The 22,236-nt window shown below is 42.1% G+C and overlaps 1 protein-coding gene across 1 annotated transcript in view; it reads left to right on the top strand.

Moving 5' to 3' along the window:
• The window catches only part of OBSCN (obscurin, cytoskeletal calmodulin and titin-interacting RhoGEF), a 292,040-nt gene that overhangs the window by 206,058 nt on the left and 63,746 nt on the right, over positions 1 to 22,236 (top strand). Inside the window, exons 89-99 of the mRNA XM_043509759.1 lie at positions 516 to 689; positions 1,948 to 2,107; positions 3,327 to 3,443; positions 5,176 to 5,340; positions 6,388 to 6,546; positions 8,125 to 8,302; positions 11,440 to 11,553; positions 13,832 to 13,999; positions 14,276 to 14,378; positions 14,899 to 15,028; positions 17,575 to 17,680. Coding sequence (XP_043365694.1) covers positions 516 to 689; positions 1,948 to 2,107; positions 3,327 to 3,443; positions 5,176 to 5,340; positions 6,388 to 6,546; positions 8,125 to 8,302; positions 11,440 to 11,553; positions 13,832 to 13,999; positions 14,276 to 14,378; positions 14,899 to 15,028; positions 17,575 to 17,680 — 1,574 coding nt within the window. The remainder of the gene's footprint in view (positions 1 to 515; positions 690 to 1,947; positions 2,108 to 3,326; positions 3,444 to 5,175; positions 5,341 to 6,387; positions 6,547 to 8,124; positions 8,303 to 11,439; positions 11,554 to 13,831; positions 14,000 to 14,275; positions 14,379 to 14,898; positions 15,029 to 17,574; positions 17,681 to 22,236) is intronic.

Here is a 22,236-nt window from a genome sequence, read left to right as displayed (position 1 = left end):
CTTTCCAGTATAACTAGTTCTGCCCTGCGGGTGCTCTGCACCATAATATAATAACATAAAGGGAGAGCTGAAGGGTTGCATATAAGGGCCATGTGCAGTGTTCCAGCACTGCCAGTGTGGTCCAACAGAGTGCTCAGCTCCTCAGTAAAAATATTTACCTGTATGGCCTCTGCACTGCAGCCACACCGCAGCCTGGGGTCTATGCTGCACTTACCCACCCTTCTTGAAATCCTCTTGTTAACTCAGACTTAACAGGGAGAAAAGCAGCCGCAGCCTCATTCTGGTTATTAGTTACATCCCTAATGCTGGGCACTGATCTATGTAGTCTCTTCTCTGAGGGCCTGAGCCTATAAGGTGCTGAACACCCTGAGTTCTGCCTAACTTCAGGGCTAGTCGAAGTGTGCAGCGCACTGCAGCTGGGGCCCTGAAGGAACAGAGCCTGTCCCTCTTGGAAATCAGCACGTCAAGAACAATATTGGTAATTGCTCTGCCCTTTGTCTGTTTCTTTCCTGTAGCCTCATTATTCAGGAACTGCTGAACTCTGAGGAGGAGTTTGTCAGAGATCTGCAGTTCCTCCAGACCCATCACCTCCAGTACATAGAGAGCTGTCCAGATATTCCAGAAACTGTTGCCAGTCAGAAATCTACTATCTTCAGAAATGTCAGTGCTATTGCGAGCTTCCATTCCAAGTAGGTATTCCTGGACGCGTTACCAGTGTTAGTGACAAAATTGCTGTGGTTATGAGGCATGCCATGGAAAGTGGAAAAGGCTAAGATTGAAGGGGGAGGATGAGAATTTTAGGAGACAAGAGCAAGAACACAGGAGTGGGAATCAGAAAGTAATAGTGTTATTACAATCCCAGAGTCTTGAAATTCTTCTTGTTCTGCTGAGTATTTTTTGCCCTGCTAGGCGAATTTCATTGAATAACTATAAAATTCCTATAAAATACACAGCCCCTTCTCTCAGGTGAGGTGATTCTTTAAGACTCCAACACGGTATTTAAGGATGCAGATAGCCAGTATAGATCCAATACCCACTTTGAATGACTCAATTATATTCACTAAATGTGGCACTTTGTTGTTTTACAGTCAAAAGGGGTGAAAAATCATGCTTGCAACGGACTTACATTCTGGCCATCCTGCAAAAGCCTTGCACACAGTCAGCACAGATTTCTCCTCCCAGCAACCTGAGCAGAAGGGGGCATAAAATGTGCAGGCCACAACCCTGGCCTCTGAGCACCATCCCAGAATGCCTCCACATGGCTGAAGATGCTGAGGGCCTGTTGAGTGTGAACTCCGTGACTTTACAGGCAGCTGGGGTTTTACACAATTGTCTTGCCCCAAAACATTCAGGGAAGGAAACGACTGCTCCAGAGTCCGTGTTGAGACCAACCGCTAAAAGTTCAGCCCCCTCGCACAATGTTCCTTTCAAATGTAGCCAAGATACCTAGCCATCAAACTCAGCCAAAGGCCCGCTCCATTGAGGAGAGATATACCTCAGATGCAATGCTCACAAAACAACTTCCCTTCATCCTGGCCAAATTCTTCTCTTGGTATAGGGAAAGGAGGGGAAATCTGCTCTCAACTGCACATGGGAATTCAGGGACACTCAAACTGAACCACAGGGACAGCAGGTTCCAACTCCCTGCTTCAGTTTGAGCCCCTGAGAACTTCTCTTCCTTTGTCTCTAAGCATTCCTTAAATTCAAGCCGGCCAGGAGGGTCTTCTGCCTAACTTTCAGGTGTGATTAAATTCTTGCCCAATGGCATTTAAAATTTTACCTCTGGGTACAATTGCAGTTCTGACAACACAGATCACTTCATCAAGCTGGATTAAACTGGGATAATATGTATTTAGGTGTAGAGCTCTGGTGAGGTTCTTGCCACGTCTGTTCTATTTTCTCTGTGTCAGCTTCTTCTCAGATGTCCCTCTTTGTCCACCTCCACAGTTCATTCTTCCCAGAGCTGCAGAAATGTGACACTGATGATGACGTGGCTATGTGCTTCATTAAGAATGAGGAGGACTTTGATAAGTACATCCAGTACCTGGTGGGGCGGATACAGGCCGAGTCTGTCATTCTCAGCAAAGCCATTCAGGAGTTCTACAAGGTAGCATATTAACCAAAGTACATGCCACACATTGGGAATGAAGCCTTGTATAACCCCACTGCTTTATGAAATGCAAAGCCGAATGGTGGGTCATACCACTGAATATCTAGGGATTCCATTTGGAGTTGCATATATAATATTATAATAGGATTATTAGATAGGTAGGAAATTATTACAAAACAGGGTTTAGTAATCTTCACAGTGGGATGAAGCTCTCATTAGTGGCAGCAAAATTCAGAGTGATATTACTGTAAAGAGCCATAGCCACATATAAGAAAAGGAGTACTTGTGGCACCTTAGAGACTAACAAATTTATTAGAGCATAAGCTTTCGTGAGCTACAGCTCACTTCATCGGATGCATTTGGTGGAAAAAACAGAGGAGAGATTTATATACACACACACAGAGAACATGAAACAATGGGTTTATCATACACACTGTAAGGAGAGTGATCACTTAAGATAAGCCATCACCAGCAGCAGGGGGGGGAAAGGAGGAAAACCTTTCATGGTGACAAGCAAGGTAGGCTAATTCCAGCAGTTAACAAGAATATCAGAGGAACAGTGGGGGGTGGGGTGGGAGGGAGAAATACCATGGGCCACATATGTACATATTGTCAAGGAGGATCAAACCTAGGACCTTTCATTTGAAAATGCACAAGCTCCTTTAGATCTTAGTAATGATCCGCCGGTTCCTGTCTTAGGCCAGCCAGAACTGGGAGTCTTGATCAATACACAAAGACTTTGCAATAATAATTAAGAGAATCTGATGAGAGCTATGGTGCCTTTAAGACATGCACTGTATGTGAACTCAAGGATACAATGTTAACCAGATGTCTACGGGTAGAGGAAAAAAGTGTTGCTCCTTCCCATCATATTATGCAATTTTCTAAGCAGCATGTTGCATTTTATTATTAATTATAGCATCAGCAGTGTGCTGGGTGCCTTACAGGCAAGTGAGAAGACAAAGTCACTGCCCCCAAGCAGCTTACCAAGTCGACAACCAACAGGGAAGGGATGCAACAAGAAAGCAAAGGGGTAGAGTGGTGAGACTTCACAGTTTTGGAGGGGATTAAGGCTTGTGGGATTTACTCTTTCTTCTTATGCTCAGACTGACTTGCTGGGAAGACTAAGGTATATAGGTCAGTGTTGTGTGATCTTGTCATTTTTGGCCATTTTTTGCATCACATGCATTCTTTATTGTTGTATATTTTCCCCCAGAGATATACAGAGGAAACATTAGCCAGTGAGGATCTGTCTCAGCCACCTATACCTCCACTGCAGCACTATTTAGAGAGACCCATAAACAGGATCCAGCAGTATCAAATTATAATCAAGGTAAAGAGCTTCCAATAGATTCTTACCACTCCTAGTGTGATGGATTTGCCTTCTATTGTGGAGAGCCTTAGGAGAAAATGGACCTGAAAAAGTGGACCCTGGCTTCACACCAGTATAACACCATTGGAATTGCTCTTGAGCAAGGGAGATCAGAATCAGGGCCAAAGTTGGTGCACTTGAATAGTTTTGTAAACTTAAATCGTTTGAGAAGTTCACGAAGTCTCAAACACCACACAGTTTGCCCAGCTTTAGCTGAATGCTCTAAAAAGGTTACATCCATGAAGAACATAAATTCACCACATGTATGGCAACATACCTGTTATAAAAGCAACTAGTTTTCAATGCACATATCATTGACTTGTCTACAGAGGCAACTTCCCTCCCTGTTTTTTTCAGGCAGAATTCAAGGTAAGACAAGATAAATAATGTAAGAGCTACCTTCCCACCAACTGAAAATCTTTGCTGTTTCAAGAGCTGAGCCCAAAGCAAATCATTTCTGAAGGTTCTGAAACATTTCACTATCTGAGGATTTAATTCATATATATAAGTGTACATACACAATATTTGTTGTAATGTTTATTATATACTACATAAAACTGGGCATGTTTAGTCATAAGAAAAAAAGACTGAAAGGGGACCTGATAGACTTCAAATATGTTAAGGGCTATCCTAAAGAGGATGGTGAAGACAGGATGAGAGGTAATGGGCTTAATCTGAAGCAAGGGAAAACTTTCTAACTATCAGGATAGTTTATCTCTGGAATAGGTTATGACAGGTTGTGGAATCTCTGTCACTGGAGGTTTTTAAGAACAGATTTGGCAAACACCTGTGATGGATCATCTAGGTTTGCTTGGTCCTGCCTCAACCTGGGGGAAGAACTAGATGATCTCCTGAGGTTTCCTTCCAGCCCTGCATTTCTAAGATTCCATAATTCTATTTTTATGCTCCTTCTAAGCTTTCATGTACCAGTCAGGACCAGAAGGAGAGTGCCAAAATACCCCTTCTTGTGGTATTTGCAGTCCGAGTAGAAGGAAATAATATAAGGGGCCCCACAAATTGCTAAATTTTTACAAATACAGATTTTACAAATTTAAGAGATTTAAATAGTTTGGAAAAGGTTCAGACATGCTTCTGAATTATGCACACTTGTCTGGCCATACACACCAACATTTTTGAAGGTTATCCTGATGCTTGTTTGGAGCCCCTGTACAAACGCTACCTGAAAATGAAAGAGAAGAACAAATGTAATATTTACATTCATTTTGGCAGAAAAGTGTAGGTTGACGTTAGCAGATATTTGCTGCATGCCCTTTCCTTCTTACTTTCACTGCATTGACGGTTGTATTTTAGCACCATCCCTTGTTTGACTCATTGTGGTGCCTTGATACCGTTGTAATAATTACATTATAAATACGCTGATAAGTATGTGGATCTCTTCACTGTTCAGTTTTCAATCAGCCAGACAAGTATCCTACTTGTGGGCTTCACTTCAGCCTTGTCTCCACTCAGTAATAACTGTTTGAAGGGCGGTGTGGCATGGTTAGTCAAAGAGGCCATGCATGTGGAATGGAAAGAAACTGACCAACAAGTAGTGAAAGAGTGGGGCAAAAGTGGCCCCACATGGAGAGCTGGATCACAGACTCCCACAGAGTGATGTCTGGACTGCATGAGGATACCAATAGAATGCAAACTCTTGGAAATGTCCAGTAACAGCTGCTTTGTTCACTTGTAGGAATTAATCCGAAATAAAGCAAGAAACAGCCAAAACTGTGCGTTGCTGGAGCAGGCTTATGCCATTGTGTCCGCACTCACCCAGCGTGCAGAAAATAACCTTCATATCTCACTCATTGAGAACTATCCAGGGACCCTGGAAATTCTAGGAGAACCCATCCGACAGGTAATTAGGAATTCTGAATGAGGACAATCAGTGCTTAATGCTCTTCCTGCCTTTGATAGGCCTTAAGTGGTCCATATTCTTTAGTGGCTTCTATACAAATTGTCATTTGAAACAGAAAATCAGTTTAACACCCCCCCAAAGTGATTATCATTAATTCTGTGTTGTTGCGTATAATAAATTGCAGAATGTGACAGAGATGGACCTTCTGAATTGACTAAGCTTGGGAGTTTCTGAGCATAGAAAGTTACTCCCCTCCCCATGGGTAATATAGGTGTTTGTCTTCACAACTCACCTTCCAAACAGCAGGAAATCCTGTTTGGGGCATGTTTAATGGCCCATTTCATGCACCCATGTGCTGATTAAGTTGTCCACTGTATATGTTGTCAAAAATATATGGACCAAATCCTATTCTCATTGAAGTTGATGAGACTTTTCCAATTACACTTATGGAACTAGAATTTGGCCTTAAGTTTTCATTGCATATGTTTCCCCAAGTAATACACTTTTGTTTTAAAAGCTCAGTTTTAAAATCATATCCATTCAAGTCAACATGGGTAACATTGTATATGCTTTATATGAAATCATGAGATTTTTTTTCTCAATATCTTAGCCCTCACAATCCATATAATTTCAGAAGCTCTGTCTGCCTCTCTACCTGTTTCTTTAGAAATGGATAGATGGATTTCAAGATACCACACAAGACATAATTTGAAACTATATTTAATTTTTTTAGTAGCTTTAGCCCTGGTGAAAGATGCCTGGCTGGCAATCCTGGAGATTTATATTGGATATTTATTTGTAGGCAAAGGAGTAATTTAAAAGATAATGTTGGGACTAAAACTGTACGCAGCTTAGGAGTAGTGCCATTTGAATGCATCGCATGTAATGGTAACAATTATCTGCTATGTTGCAATAAAAGCCAAGGTGGATGGGATGGAGGATGGAACACAGAACAATTGCTATTCAGTAGCTAGGAAGTGATAGAGAGACACTATGAAAGTAGTTCAACAATCATTTCTACTTATTATTTCCTGCTTTCTTTTCCAGGGTCACTTCATAGTGTGGGAAGGAGCTCCAGGAGCCAGAATGGCATGGAAAGGTCACAACCGACATGTCTTCCTCTTCAAGAATTATATCCTGATCTGCAAACCCAAGCGAGATACCAAGACAGACACCTACAGCTACATCTTCAAGAACATGATGAAGGTCTAACCATTACTTTTACTTCCCCACCAGTACAATTGCTCTCTTTTTTTCAGTCTACTTCTCTCTCTCTTGATATGCAGCTGCTGGTCATCAGAAAACATGACATTTTACTAATCCTTTCAAATTGTTCTTTTGTTTCCAAAATTCCCTACAACACAGATAGAACCTGCATCATCTACTGAAATACATTTGTTAGCTCTCCAAGTCAGGTAGAATATATGTCATAAACCACCAGAGAGCAAACAAACAGAATTTCACTGCGCAGTAGTGAGGATACATATAAGAAGTTATGTTCATCCCAGCAGGAAGCCCATTGAAGCCAATGAAATTAGCCAGGTGGCAAATTTGGACCGAGGCAGTTTCTGTAGTATATTCAAGTCAGAAAATTGGAATAGTTTCCATTTCAGTCTAATGCTGAATTTCCAATAATTGCCCTCTGCCAACAAAAGAATTGGGCAGGCCCATCTTAAGTCGTTTGTCCCCATAGTATAAGAACATCACATAAGAACATAAGAACTGCCATGCTGGGTCAGACCAATGGTCCACACAGATCAGTATTCTGTCTCTGATAGTAGCCAGTTCCAGAGCTCCAGGGAGAGTGTACAGAACAGGGACATTCTGGAATGGTCTGCTCCTGTCTTCCACTCCTGGCTTTTACCAGTCAGAGGTTTAGGGTCACCTTGAGAATGGGGTTGCGTCCCTGACCATCTTGGCTAATAGCCATTGATGGACTTATTCTCCATGTCCATCACAACAATGGCAATAAGTTCCACAGGTTAATTGTGTGTATAATTATAAGAAATTCAGAGTGGATTTTCAGAGTTAGATGCTCAACTCCTACTAAGAGTCAATGAGTGTTGAGTGGTCTAACTCCCGTAGGCCCCTTTGAAAATCCCCATCTCATTCTTATTTGACAATCACATGCATGGTCTGTGTTTCCCAGCTGGATTGTCTTGCTCTTCGTATGATATCTGCTGTGCAGTTTCTCTTCATGTTGCTACTGCCTGTGTTGTTTCTCGCTATGTATCATCCTCTAGCATTAAGATCTCAGTGTTGCTTTTCTGTTGATGCTGGCTTGTAGATCATGTGGAATATTCTTTTAACATTGAGTAATTATTTTTCCTGGAGATAATAATTCACCGGGGTCAGACTTTAAGCTGCCTGTTTGCTATATACAATTAGGTAAATAGCACAAAACACTACATAGTGGGCTGAATTCTCAGTTACACATAGGCCACTTTGCATGGCTCAGGCAACGTAAAGGGACCTTCAAGGGGGTGTAAATTACATTTACACTCACTTTAATGCCCTTTTGATGTAAATAAGAAGCAGGGCCACTGTGTTCTAGGCAACAACTCTGCATTGGCAATGGGGGATTAGATGACACCTAATAGAATTGACACCTCTTACATTTTTATGGAGGTGGTTCTGACTCTCAAAGATTAGATCTAGATCTGAATTTTCCTAAATGTTGGGGCTTTGTTGGGAGCCAGGGCTTTGGTTCAGACTCCTGTCTAATTTCTGTCATGTGACTGAAGACACTGAATTGACTTTCTTACTGTCCTCCCTGTCACCCAGCTGTCCCACATAGATGTGAACGACCTGGTGGAAGGAGATGACCGGGCATTTGAGATCTGGCATGAGCGAGAAGACTCTGTCCGCAAGTACTTACTTCAAGCTCGTACGGTCATCATCAAGAACTCTTGGGTGAAGGAAATATGTGGTATACAGCAACGTATCAGCCTGGCTGTGTGGAGTGAGTATAGTCAGGAAGATTGATTGAACCTCTGCTAAAACTAATTGATGCCTCTCCAGTTCAGAAGTGCAAGTGATGAATGGCTTTACTGCTAAGATTAGCTCTTCAAGGAGGAGAGAGCCATCACGGCCAGCATTATACCTCTGACACTTAACTAAGGGCTGGCCTAATTATGTCAGGGTCTACACTACAGCTTTCCTCCCACCGATGTAAGTGCCGTACTACACCGACATCATAACTCTACCTTAATGAGAAGTGTAAGTCTTAGGTTGGTGTAGTTAGGGCGACACAGTGTCTGTGTAGACACTATCCCTTATGTTGACTGTTGCGTCAGTTTTACAGCAGGACCTGTGAAATTCACAAGAAAACTGGGCAATTAGGGCCCCACTGTCCCCAGATCCCTTGGAGAACTGGGCAGAGGGATCCCACTCCCGGCTAGGAGCCAGGGGGAGAATGGACCCCACTCCCAGCTAGGAGCCAGGGTGAGAAGCCTGGGCAGCTGGACCCAGCTGGGAGCTGGGGCAAGAAGCTCTGGTGACTTCTCCCGACCCCAGCTTCTAGCTGGGAGTCAGGCAGCCTTGTTAATGTCAGGGCTCCCTGAGCTGTGAAATTGACATGGCTGTCCTGCTCCTGGCTGGGAGCAGGGGGAGAGGGGAGTGGGAGAAGCCAGGGCAGCTGGACCCTTCTCCCCAGGGGTAAGAAGCCCAGGGCAGCTTCCCCCAGCTCTCCACTGGGAACAGGGAGTGGAGGCGGGGGGACAGCCCTCTGGGAGTCTGTGGGGGGCTGCCAGGTTCCCGGCAGGCTACTGCCAGCAGAGCTGAGAGACCAGGCTCTCAGCTCCCCACACTGCCCCTCTTAGGTCAGTGGATGGTCTCCTGGTGAGGACGCACATCACTGACCCAAGGAGGGTAGTTTGAACATAATAATTTACAGAGGTCAGACTTAAGCTGCCTGTTTGCTATGTACCATTAGGTAGATAGCACAAAGCACTACACAGTGGGCCTAATTCTCATTTACACATAGGGCACTTTGCACTGTTCAGCCTAATTAGTCTGAAATCACCAAGATAAAATTTAAAAAAGAAAAGTTCGAAGTCCTGCATTTAAGAATGAAAAAATGCAATGTCCAGCTACAAAATGGGGAATAATTGACTCGGCAGCAGTACTGCTGAAAAGGATCTGGCCATGATAGTGTATCATAAATTCAATAAAAATCAACGTGATGCAGTTGTGAAAAATGCTAATGTCATTCTGGGGTGTCTTACAGGAGCGTCATCTGTCAGACAGGGAAGTAATTGTCCTGCTCTACTCTACAGTGGTGAGGCCCCAGCTGGAGAACTGTGTCCATACTTTAGGAAGCTGAACAGAGTCCAGAGGAGAACAATAAAAATAATAAAAGATTTAGACAATCTGGTCTGTGAGGAAAGGCTAAAGCAACTGGGCTTGTTTAGTCTTGAGAAAAGAAGATTTGAGGGGGTAACCTGATAATAGTCTTCAAATGTGTTAAGGAATGTTATAAAGAGGACAGTGACCAGTTGTTCTGTATGCCCACTGAAAGTAGGACAAGTCGAAGGGACTTGATCTGCAACAAATAAGATTTATGTTAGATATTAGGAAACTCTTTCTAACTCTAGGGGTAGTTAAGCTCTGGAATAGGCTTCCAAGGGAGTATGTGGAATCTCTGGTTTCAGAGTAGCAGCCATGTTAGTCTGTATTCGCAAAAAGAAAAGGAGGACTTGTGGCACCTTAGAGACTAACAAATTTATTTGAGCATAAGCTTTTGTGAGCTACAGCTGCATCCAATGAAGTGGGCTGTAGCTCATGAAAGCTTATGCTCAAATAAATTTGTTAGTCTCTAAGGTGCCACAAGTACTCCTTTTCTTTTTGTGGAATCTCTGTCACTTGAAGTTTCTAAGAGGAGGTTAGACACACACATGTCAGAGATGGTCTCTAGGTGTACTTGGTCTTTCCTCAGGACACGGGGGTGGGCTAGATGACCTCTCAAGGTCCCTTCCAGCCGTATATTTCTATGATTCTCCAGCACAGTTGAACAGTCCCATAGAAATCAAGAGAACTTTTGTTGCTGGGTGGGGAAATGTGGCTGCTAAAACCTCTATAACAAAGACTAAAAGTTAGCAATAGAAATATATCTGGGACACCTGATCCCAACCAGCCACTGCTGTTGATTTTCAAAGGGGTAATAGGCAGTTAACAGAGAACAAAATTTGGTGATAAGGGCACCATTGTAATCTGTGGGTATTTTGATAATGAATTCAATGGGAGCAGAATCAGAACCTACTCCAAAGCCTGTTGATGTCAGTGGAAAGAGCCCCTTTGATTTAAGTGGGCTTTGAATTAGATCCCAAGTACCCAGATTGCATTCACAGAATATGCATTCACACGTGCAAAGAGGTAATTGCATGCAATGGACTTATAGCATATTTAATAAGCTACTGAATGTGCACCTACACTTGCATATATTACAGATAAAGCCTAAGAAAATTTGGCTTCTATTTCTACTACATTTGCACAGAAAACAAGGCTGTGTATTTTAACTTTTACTAATAACCTGTTCTTATAAATTACTGTTCTTCCAAATTACTTTTACTAATTACCTGTTCTTCCAAATTAATTTTTATACAACTTCTTGATATACATAAAGGTCAAAATTTAAAGTGTTTTGATAGTACTCAGTGCAGAATAAACTAGTGTGGAAAGAAGCAGGAATATGTTTTGGGTGCTCAGCATTTTCTGAAAAACAGGATCCTATAAGGTGTCTCACACTGGGCAGCCAAAAATGGAAGTGCCCAGAATCACTAGTCGGTTTTGAAAATCTTGGCCTAAGGAACTGCCAAGGCTATGGAGTGAGTCAGAACGAAGGATAAAACTCAGCATTCCTGTCCCCCAGGTCTAAAATCACTAGCCAACACATGGTGATCTCTGTTTATCCACAAACAATTTGCGACACCATGAAGTCATTAGTACCTGTTGGTTAATAAACTCTCCATTTCAGGTATCCCATGTTGAAACTTGAAGGTTTGCAAAACTCAGCCATCCTGCATGTTCTTTTCCTTCATTGCATTAGTCATTCTTCAGACAGAACCACTAAAAATGCCTAATAAATCTCTTTTCTTTCAGTTCCTCCGGATTTTGAGGAAGGACTGGCTGATTGTACAGCTGAGCTGGGTGAAACTGTCAAATTGGCTTGCAAAGTGACAGGAGCTCCTAAGCCAGTAGTCGCTTGGTATAAAGGTATAGTCAGCATTGTGCTGTCATGAGATATGTACTCCTAGTTTACATGGCACTCACACTGCTCCATACCAAGTTCTTGGTAGCTGATCATTTAACTGAATTGCATGTTTTCCCAGCAACATTATAATTAGTTTTTACTTGCAGTGAAAACATCTTTGCTGAAAGTTGACACCCAATACAAAGCCGTTTCAGGTGCCTCTCACTGCATTTACGTCTTTTCCTTTTACAAAAAGAACAGGAATACTTGTGGCACCTTAGAGACTAACAAATTTATTAGAGCATAAGCTTTCGTGAGCTACAGCCCACTTCATCGGATGCATAGCATGGAACATATAGTAAGAAGATAGGTAGATAGATAGATAGATAGATAGATACACACATACAGAGAAGGAGGAAGTTGCCATACAAAATGTAAGAGGCTAATTATTTAAGATTAGCTATTATCAGCAGGAGAAAAAAAAACTTTTGTAGTGATAATCAAGATGGCCCATTTAGACATTTGACAAGAAGTTGTGAGGATACTTAACATGGGGAAATAGATTCAATATGTGTAATGACCCAGCCACTCCCAGTCTCTATTCAAACCCAAGTTAATGGTATCTAGTTTGCATATTAATTCAAGCTCAGCAGTTTCTCATTGGAGTCTGTTTTTGAAGCTTTTCTGTTGCAAAATTGCCACCCTTAAGTGTTTAACTGAGTGGCCAGATAGGTTGAAGTGTTCTCCTACTGGTTTTTGAATGTTATGATTCCTGATGTCAGATTTGTGTCCATTTATCCTTTTGCGTAGAGACTGTCCGGTTTGGCCAATGTACATGGTAGAGGGGCATTGCTGGCACATGATGGCATATATCACATTGGTAGATGTGCAGATGAATGAGCCCCTGATGGTGTGGCTAATGTGATTAGGTCCTATGATGGTGTCACATGAATAAATATGTGGACAGAGTTGGCATCGGGCTTTGTTGCAAGGATAGGTTCGTGGGTGAGTGTTTTTGTTATGTGGTGTGTGGTTGCTGGAGAGTATTTGCTTCAGGTTGGGGGGCTGTCTGTAAGCAAGGACTGGTCTGTCTCCCAAGATCTGTGAGAGTGAGGGATCATTTTTCAGGATAGGTTGTAAATCTTTGATGATGCGCTGGAGAGATTTTAGTTGGGGGCTGAAGGTGACAGCTAGTGGCGTTCTGTTATTTTCTTTGTTGGTCCTGTCCTGTAGTAGGTGACTTCAGGGTACTCTTCTGGCTCTGTCAATCTGTTTTTTTCACTTCAGCAGGTGGGTATTGTAGTTTTAAGAATGCTTGATAGAGATCTTGTAGGTGTTTGTCTCTGTCTGAGGGATTGGAGCAAATGTGGTTGTATCTTAGAGCTTGGCTGTAGACAATGGATCATGTGGTGTGGTCTGGATGGAAGCTGGAGGCATGTAGGTAAGTATAGCGGTCAGTTGGTTTCCTGTATAGGGTGGTGTTTATGTGACCATCGCTTATTAGCACAGTAGTGTCCAGGAAATGGACCGCTTGGGTGGATTGGTCTAGGCTGAGGTTCATGGTGGGATGGAAATTGTTGAAATCCTGGTGGAATTCCTCCAGGGCTTCTTTTCCATGGGTCCAGATGATGAAGATGTCATCAATGTAGCACAAGTAGAGTAGGGGCGTTAGGGGACGAGAGCTGAGGAAGCGTTGTTCTAAGTCAGCCATAAAAATGTTGGCATACTGTGGGGCCAAGCGGGTACCATAGCAGTGCCACTGACTAGAAGGTATATATTGTCCCCAAATGTGAAATAGTTGTGGGTGAGGACAAAGTCACTAAGGTCAGCCACTAGGTTTGCCAGGACATTATCGGGGATACTGTTCCTGCTAGCTTGTAGGCCATCTTTTACATCCTTTTAGAACACACCATAATCAACAAGATCCTTCACCACACAGGAGAGACTTCAGGAGAGTTTTCCTGTTTACACGAGGACAAAGCATGGCAGGTGAAGAGCACCTGCAGTGCCCATTGAGATCAGGATTTAGCTCATGGTGGATACAATGTCTCCTCAGCTGTGTTCTCCAGGTGCATTGCAAAGAAGGAAGATGAAGAGCTCATTCTTCAGCCACTCTGACCTTATGCAATGTGTAACTATTTTTAGAAAGGCAAATACAGCTCTAAGCCCCCTATCTCTATGCCTTTCCCTATCCTGGGGCTAGCCAGGGTCCAAAGTGGAAGAAAAAGGTACAGTTCCCAAACAGAGGATGTAAACTGATGCTGTGTTTAATGAGGGATTTTTCTTTCTTTTATTTTTAAGATGGCAAACCAGTGGAGATGGATCCCCATCACATTATAATAGAAGATCCTGATGGTTCCTGTACATTGATCCTGGACACTCTGACGGGTATTGACTCAGGACAGTACATGTGCTTTGCCACCAGTCCGGCTGGTAATGCCAGTACACTAGGAAAGATCCTTGTTCAAGGTAAAGTCCTATACAGATGCATTGTTTTAAAGTGCTATTCATCACTTCCCTGCTGTGTAATATACTGGGTATGTGCATTAAAACACGCAGGCCGTTCTGCATTACATTCCTGGCATGTCCTCTTTGAAGCACCCTCTGATAGCTCAGGAATAGTGAATTAGAAAGTCAAATCTCTTTCTTGGTCTGCTACCAATGGGAGGGATCCAGTCAGGCCACAGACCTGTGTTGTATGTTTTGATTGTTGTCGTGTTTATTAAGTTTATTCTTATTTTCTAGTGCCACCGAGGTTTGTGAACAAGGTTAGAAATGCTTATTATGTTGAAGATGAAGATGTTCAGTTTACCTGCACCATTGAAGGAGCACCGTATCCTCAGATAAGGTCAGTTCTTGAAGTTATTTCTTGACAGAAACCAAATGTTTGGGTGGTTTCCTCATGAAATTTTTGTAGCAATTGTGTGGGAGGGAAAAACCTGCAAATAATAATTGATATGGGACTCTATCAGATCTAATGTGCTGATGTATATTTTGGGGTTCCTTTAACTATCCTCACCCAGCATGCATTCACTTCACCAACCAAGTGTTCTGGGCAGTCCATCATGACATTCTTTCTAGCAGCGGAAAGCTCAGTACAGCATCCTCTGAAGCCTGGCAATGCTGTTCTATGCATTGGCTTGAAACGTTTCATGAGAACACCATAAGACTCTGGTTTTCCACAGGGGATGAGTGTGCTCCCTCCACAGTGATTCACATCCCTGAAAATGCAGAGAGCATGAGTTCCAGCTGAGACCTAAACTTGTATCTCCAGCCTGGGAGTGCATTGCTCTGCTGACTGGGTTGATGGGCGAGTGACTCATTGAAATGTCACATTTTGCCTTAGACTCGCTATTTTCCATGCACAGGTGGTATAAAGATGGTGCCCTGCTGACAGACGTCAATAAATACCAGACTTTTAATGAGCCACGGAGTGGCGTATTAGTCTTGGTGATCAAAAATGCTTCTAAGGAGGACATGGGACACTATGAATGTGAAGTAAGTTCAAACAGATTTCAACAGCTGCTGTTTGACTCTTCATAATGTAAGAATTTCTTCTCTCTGGGGACAGATTTCTGACTGTGTTATTGCATCTGAAGTGTTACACACAGCGTACCAAGAAGCTCAAAATAAAGGAGGGATGGACCCAACTGTTTGGGGATACTCTGAGCTGAGATTTTGGTTCATCAATTGATATAAAAATGAGGCAGTTTGGAAATCAGAGTCAGAGCTTAGTTTAGATTCCAAATCTACCCCAGGTAACGTTCAGATGTTCTGATGTGGAGTTTTGTTTTGGGCCCATCACTAAGTTAAAGAGATCCAGACAAACATCCATCCTTTTTAAGAAAGGAAAAAAACGTGATCCGGGTAACTACGGGCCAGTTAGTTTGACATCTATAGTATGCAAGGTCCTGGAAAAAATTTTGAAGGAGAAATTAGTTAAGGACATTGAAGTCAATGGTAAATGGGACAAAATACAACATGGTTTTACAAAAGGTAGATCGTGCCAAACCAACCTGATCTCCTTCTTTGAAAAAGTAACAGATTTTTTAGATAAAGGAAACACAGTGAATCTAATTTACCTAGATTTCAGTAATGCGTTTGATACCAGGCCACATGGGGAATTATTAGTTAAATTGGAGAAGATGCGGATCAATATGAACATCAAAAGGTGGATAAGGAATTGGTTAAAGGGGAGACTGCAACGGGTCCTACTGAAAGGCGAACTGTCAAGCTGGAGGGAGGTTACCAGTGGAGTTCCTCAGGGATCAGTTTTGGGACCAATCTTATTTAATCTTTTTATTACTGACCTTGGCACAAAAAGTGGGAGTGTGCTCATAAAGTTTGCAGATGATACAAAGCTGGGAGGTATTGCCAATTCAGAGAAGGATTGGGATATTATACAGGAGGATCTGGATGACCTTGTAAACTGGAGTAATAGTAATAGGATGAAATTTAATAGTGAGAAGTGTAAGGTTATGCATTTAGGGATTAATAACAAGAATTTTAGTTATTAGTTGGGGACGCATCAATTAGAAGTAACGGAAGAGGAGAAGGACCTTGGAGTATTGATTGATCATAGGATGACTATGAGCTGCCAATGTGATATGGCTGTGAAAAAAGCTAATGCAGTTTTGGGATGCATCAGGAGAGGCATTTCCAGTAGGGATAAGGAGATTTTAGTACCATTGTAAAGGCACTGGTGAGACCTCACCTAGAATACTGTGTGCAGTTCTGGTCTCCCATGTTTAAAAAGGATGAATTCAAACTGGAGCAGGTACAGAGAAGGGCTACTAGGATGATCCGAGGAATGGAAAACTTGTCTTATGAAAGGAAACTTAAGGAGCTTGGCTTGTTTAGCCTAACTAAAAGAAGGTTGAGGGGAGATATGATTGCTCTCTATAAATATATCAGAGGGATAAATACAGGAGAGGGAGAGGAGTTATTTAAGCTCAGCACTAATGTGGACACAAGAACAAATAGGTATAAACTGGCCACCAGGAAGTTTAGACTTGAAATTAGACGAAGGTTTCTAACCATCAGAGGAGTGAAGTTTTGGAATAGCTTTCCAAGTGAAGCAGTGGGGGCAAAAGATCTATCTGGCATTAAGATTCTACTCGATAAGTTTATGGAGGAAATGGTATGATGGGATAATGTGATTTTGGTAATTAATTGATCTTTAAATATTCAGGGTAAATAGGCCTAATCCACTGAGATGAGATATTAGATGGATGGGATCTGAGTTACCCAGGAAAGAATTTTCTGTAGTATCTGGCTGGTGAATCTTGCCCATATGCTCAGGGTTTAGCTGATCGCCATATTTGGGGTCGGGAAGGAATTTTCCTCCAGGGCAGGTTGGAGAGGCCCTAGAGGTTTTTCACCTTCCTCTATAGCATGGGGCACGGGTTACTTGAGGGAGGATTCTCTGCTCCTTGAAGTCTTTAAACCACGATTTGAGGACTTCAATAGCTCAGACATAGGTGAGGTTTTTCGTAGGAGTGGGTGGGTGAGATTCTGTGGCCTGCGTTGTGCAGGAGGTTGGACTAGATGATCAAAATGATCCCTTCTGACCTTAGTATCTATGAATCTATGACAAGAAAAAGCACTTTTGGGCTTCAGCCAAAAGGGCAACAATTGAAATTCTCTTTTATTTCAAAAGATTAGCAGGAAGTAACTAAGAAAATCAAATCATATATGTCAGGGCAGGCAATTTCAATTACTTCAAAAAAGAAATTGCACTTCATTTTTTGCAGTAAGTCAGTAGTAAATCCTTAGTAGGAAATTAGTAACATAAATTGCACTGAACTGGGATGTGTACACTCAAGGGATCTGCTTCATGAGTATATTTCCCAAGGGCCAGATTCTTCTACTGTGGGATCCAGCTGACTTCTGTTGAAGTTACTTGAACCTTGCCCTTTGGATTCAGTTGAGCCATTTATGCAGTCCTGTATTGCACATATGGCCTTGGCTGCAGTAGTGTAAAGTGTGGATTGACTGTATAAAATTTTCCTACATTTTACTGACTATTGCTTGATTCTTGTTAGCTGATGAACAGATTAGGTTCAGCAAGGAGTGGAGCGGATCTTTGCCAGCAGACTGCAGCATTACTGGCCCAGGAGAAGAGAGGAGACCAAGCCATTACTATAGAAGGTATGACCCTTTGCCAGCTCTGTAAGTATATCATTGAATTACCCTAAAGTCATCTTCTTGAGGGTTGAATATATTTGCCATCTTATCATACAGTCTTATTCATGTTGATTGTCAATGTACATGTGTCTGTATGTCCATCTATGCATGTATGCGTATACTGCAGATCCTGTATACCCATCACGTACTTAGTTGATTTCCAAGCCGATGAAATCAATGGATTATCTTACCATATAATGTTTATGGAATCCATTAAATGGCAATGGAGGAGCAGCTTATTTTGCTGCCACTGATTCTGGTGATTTTTTGATTCTTTCCATTTGATCTAGCAATAGTAGTGTTTCAGTCTAGAGGCAGAATGTGATATGAGCTACACTGAGGAAAGACCGGACTCAATAACTAAAGCACAGCAGAAATACGGTGCCCTCTAAAATGACACAGGAGAATATGTGGAATTGTCAAAGAAATACAACTGATGGATCAGCTGTATTTCCAAGCACGTGTGAATAAGTATTAATTTACCTGATAGCAAGAGATATATTGATATTAAATATCACATGTTCATGGAATCCATTCCTTTTTTATGAGTTTTTGGTTTGTTTATTTAACTTAAATTGGTAAGAATCCAGTGGAGAGGTCTTTCTCTTCATTTCTTAAGAGGGTTGTCGTCCTAAGTTATCTTGTTCTTTGAATTATTTCTACCATAAATATGTAAAGAAAACAAACTACACCCTTCATAACTGTGCTTAGACAACACAGAATGTCAGAGGTTTGCAAACAGCCAAGGAAGTTATTTTTCTCCTTCCAGTGATTGTGCATAGATACATTCCATTGTAGCTGTATGTGCATCCAGTGCACTCAAGTGGGAGACTTTTGCCAGCAGTACCCTAGAGGGCACATGCCCCCTGCTTCCCTTGTGCTCAGAGCTGAGGGCATAAAAGTGGCATGGCTGCTGCCTCCTTCTCAGTTATTTCTGTGGTGAGAGTTGGGAGTTCCCTGTGGCTCCTTAGCTTCAGTTAGCCGATCTCTAGATAGAGATTTCTCTAAATGCATATGGTTCTAATGATAGTTTAGGCTTAAGATAGTTTAGTATAGTTTAGTTTATTAGATAGTTAGTTCTTTCATTTGGGGGCTTAGTATGGAGAAATCCCCAGGATTCAAACAATGAGCCATATGCAGGCATAGAAGTTGGAACTAGGGGAGCTGCTGCCGTACCCGCTGGTGGCTTGAAGTGGTTTCCATTATATACAGGGTTTACTGTTCGGTTCAATGACTCTCAGCACCCCCCACTATAACAATTGTTCCAACCCCCCTGTATACAAGGTGTAATCCTAGTTACAGATAAGCACTAGAGAAGAGAGAGAGAAACATGGAAGGAAGGCAAGAAACTCACCACCTGGAGTCATCTTCCTGGATCCTACCATATCTTGAGGACGACACACTGCTCGTGGCCAGAGAAATGAGCAGCCCCTGAGAATGGAGACCTTGTCTCCATCGTAGCCACAGTTAGTGAGGAACCTTTTCTCACAAAACCAGCCCCAGCTAACGGGGCATTCCTGCCTGGAATACTCAATAATAGACCAGCCTGAACAACAAGTACAGGAAGTTCTGCTCCAGAGCAAGCCACAGCTTGGGCTCTGTCATGGTTGCCTTCCTTCTTCCTGGTCAAGCCGTCTGCTGTATGCATTACCTCCAGTCCTTCTAATTTTGAGGGTGGTCAGGAAACTAAAACAAGACAAAACAACCATAATCTTCGTAGTGCTGGCCTAGCCAAGATAGTACTGGTTCATGTACCTACATCAACTCTCCATTTGGTCACTCATAACTTTACCCCTTGTTGACAATCTCCTGTCTCAAAACCAATGTCTCTGCATCCCAACTGGTAATCTCTCCACCTCACCGCATGGATGATCTCTTGTTGAGTAATCAGGAGAGATTATGCTCCCAAGATGTCCAAGCCATCTTGGTAAGCCACAGAATGGATTTCACCCGAGTGACATATGCAGTGAAATGGAAAAGGTTTTTGATCTGGGCAGAATCTCACCATTTATCACCAAATCTTACAGTGGTTAGACACATACTGGACTACCGACTACATCTAAAATTTTCTGATCTTTCAGTTCACTGAGAATCCATCTGGCATCTGTCTCTGCAGTACATCTTTTAGTGGCTGGCTTTTCTATCTTTTTGCATCTCATGGCTTCCAGATTTCTAACGGGTCTCGTTAATGTGTATCTTTTCATGTCCAATCTGGTACCTTTGTGGGATCTGAATCTAGTTCTGACCCATTTAATGGATCCCCCCCCTTTGAACCTCTGGCAACATCATTCCTTCACTATTATCAGTGAAAACAGCATTCTTGTTGACAATTATCTCTTACTAGGCAAGTCTCAGTGCTGCTAGCACTCTTAGCTGACCCTCCTCTCACAGTTTTCCACAAACACAAAGTTTCCTTTAGGTTGCACAGTAAGTTTATGTCAAAGGTGGTATCAACCTTCTACTTTAATTAGATAATTCGTTTCCCAATATTTTCCCCGACACCTCATTCTTTCAAGGTTGAAGAAAAGCTTCATGCCTTAGATGTATGTAGGGTTTTGGCATTTTACATAGACCATACAAATCTTTCAGATCCTGCCACGGAATCTTTGTAGCCTATGGTGAAAGAATCAAGGGAGAATCAGTTGCAGTTCAGTGTATCTCACAGTGGATTTCTGACTGCATCAAGCTTTGCTTTGATCTTGCTAAGGTCTCCCTTCCACGCAGGATAACTACACTCCACTGGGGCTCATTCCACTTCATAAGCCTTTTTGAGCAACATTCCTATATGGGATGTGGAAAGTAGCAACATAATCATGGGTACATACCTTCCCCAGACACCATGCTATTACGCAGGCTTCCTGAGAGGATGCCAGCGTCGGCAACTTGGTGTTGCAGTCTCTTTTCAAGTAATCTGCAGTCCCACTATCTGTGGGAAAACTGCTGGTGAGTCACCTCCTGGGCAATGTATACAAGCACAATCACTGGGGGAGAAAAAATGGTTCCCTACCTGTACAATAACTGTTGTTCTTCGAGATGTGTTGTGCACACATACAGTCCATGACCTTCCCCGCTACTTCAGGAGTTAGATACATGGCAGTGCAAAGTAATGGAGAGGGAGGTGATAGCTGTACACCTTCTGTGCTCTCTGCTCTGATCAGATGAGAGTAAGGCCACATTCACTGCTTGCTGGCTCAGGTGCATTGGGCTCACATGCAGCTGTAAAGGAATGTATATGTGCCCAACACATCTCGAAGAACAAGGGTTACTGTACAGGTAAGTAAGCACTTTTACACATCAATGGCATTTGAATAGTGACAGAACTCAGGATTTCAATGGGGGCCATGACTGGGAGAAGTGTACTCTTGACAATTACTTTTGCCTTGAAGCTAGCGTTAATGTTGCGAGTCGGAAACCAGAGGCTACCCAGATTAGTGTCCAGGCCTATAATTTATTTAGCCTATTTGGAATCATTATATGTTTCTAATGACCTAGAAAAGTTGGAATTTATTCATTATTTCCCCTAAGCTTCTGAATTCTTATAGAAACCCAGATAATCGCATACATACACACATAATTATTTTCCTCTATTTTATGCTCACTTCTTTTGTGGTCTTGTATTATGGTGATCAAATCACGGAGGACTGCAGGGGAGAGCTTTATTGGGATTATCAATATCATAACTTAACCGGCTGGAGGAGTGCTGTTTCCGTAATATGCCCTACTCAGGAAGTGAATATGTTGAACCCAGAATGCTGATAAAAATGTACAAAACACTACCAGCATGGCATATCTTGGTGCATTTACCTTATAGGAGGCTAAACTGCAATTTATTAACATTTAAAGCAAGTTAGAGGAAGATGTTGTAATAAAAAGTAAGAATTGCAAAACTGCATTAAAAGTGTTGTTTAGTTTATAGCGTTGTGAGCATTTAAATTCACTTTGGAATTACTCATGTTTGTATATCATACATTTATATAGTTCATATAAAAGAAATTATTTTGTGGCGTTGATTGAAAAAATCTAACACGGCAATTGCCTGGGGGCACCAGAAGTACTGTGAAATAAAACAATTTGTTGTTTAAACTGGAGAGATACTGGTTGTGACTAGTGGTTATTGGGTTCAAATTGGCATTGTCGAAGGAAATACGGTCCCTATGCAACTCCAGTGAGTCAGTGAAAGATGGTTCAGGGCCTTCCAGAGCAAAATGTTAAAATGAGCCGAAGTCATCCCTGTAATATCTTCATTGCATTCGATGGAGTTGCACCAAGGATGAATATGGCCTAATACATGTAACTGAGGAAAGAACTATTGGTTAATTAACATCCAATAATCTATCTAGATATATCTGCTGGGAAGCCAGGCTCCCCTGGCAAAGAACAGAAGGACAGACAGACTTGATGAGAGCCACCTCTTTCCATCCTTATGATTCTGCATATTGGTGGCAATGTTATTGTTTGTGACTTCAGCAGAAAGATAAGCTATCACAGTGTGATATTATTACACTGGAGAACAGGCATTG

The sequence above is a fragment of the Dermochelys coriacea genome, chromosome 2 (assembly GCF_009764565.3).
Source record: "Dermochelys coriacea isolate rDerCor1 chromosome 2, rDerCor1.pri.v4, whole genome shotgun sequence".
NCBI classification, from domain to species: Eukaryota; Metazoa; Chordata; order Testudines; family Dermochelyidae; genus Dermochelys; species Dermochelys coriacea.
Note: the sequence above shows the minus strand (reverse complement) of the source record. Positions and strands in the feature narration are given on the sequence as shown.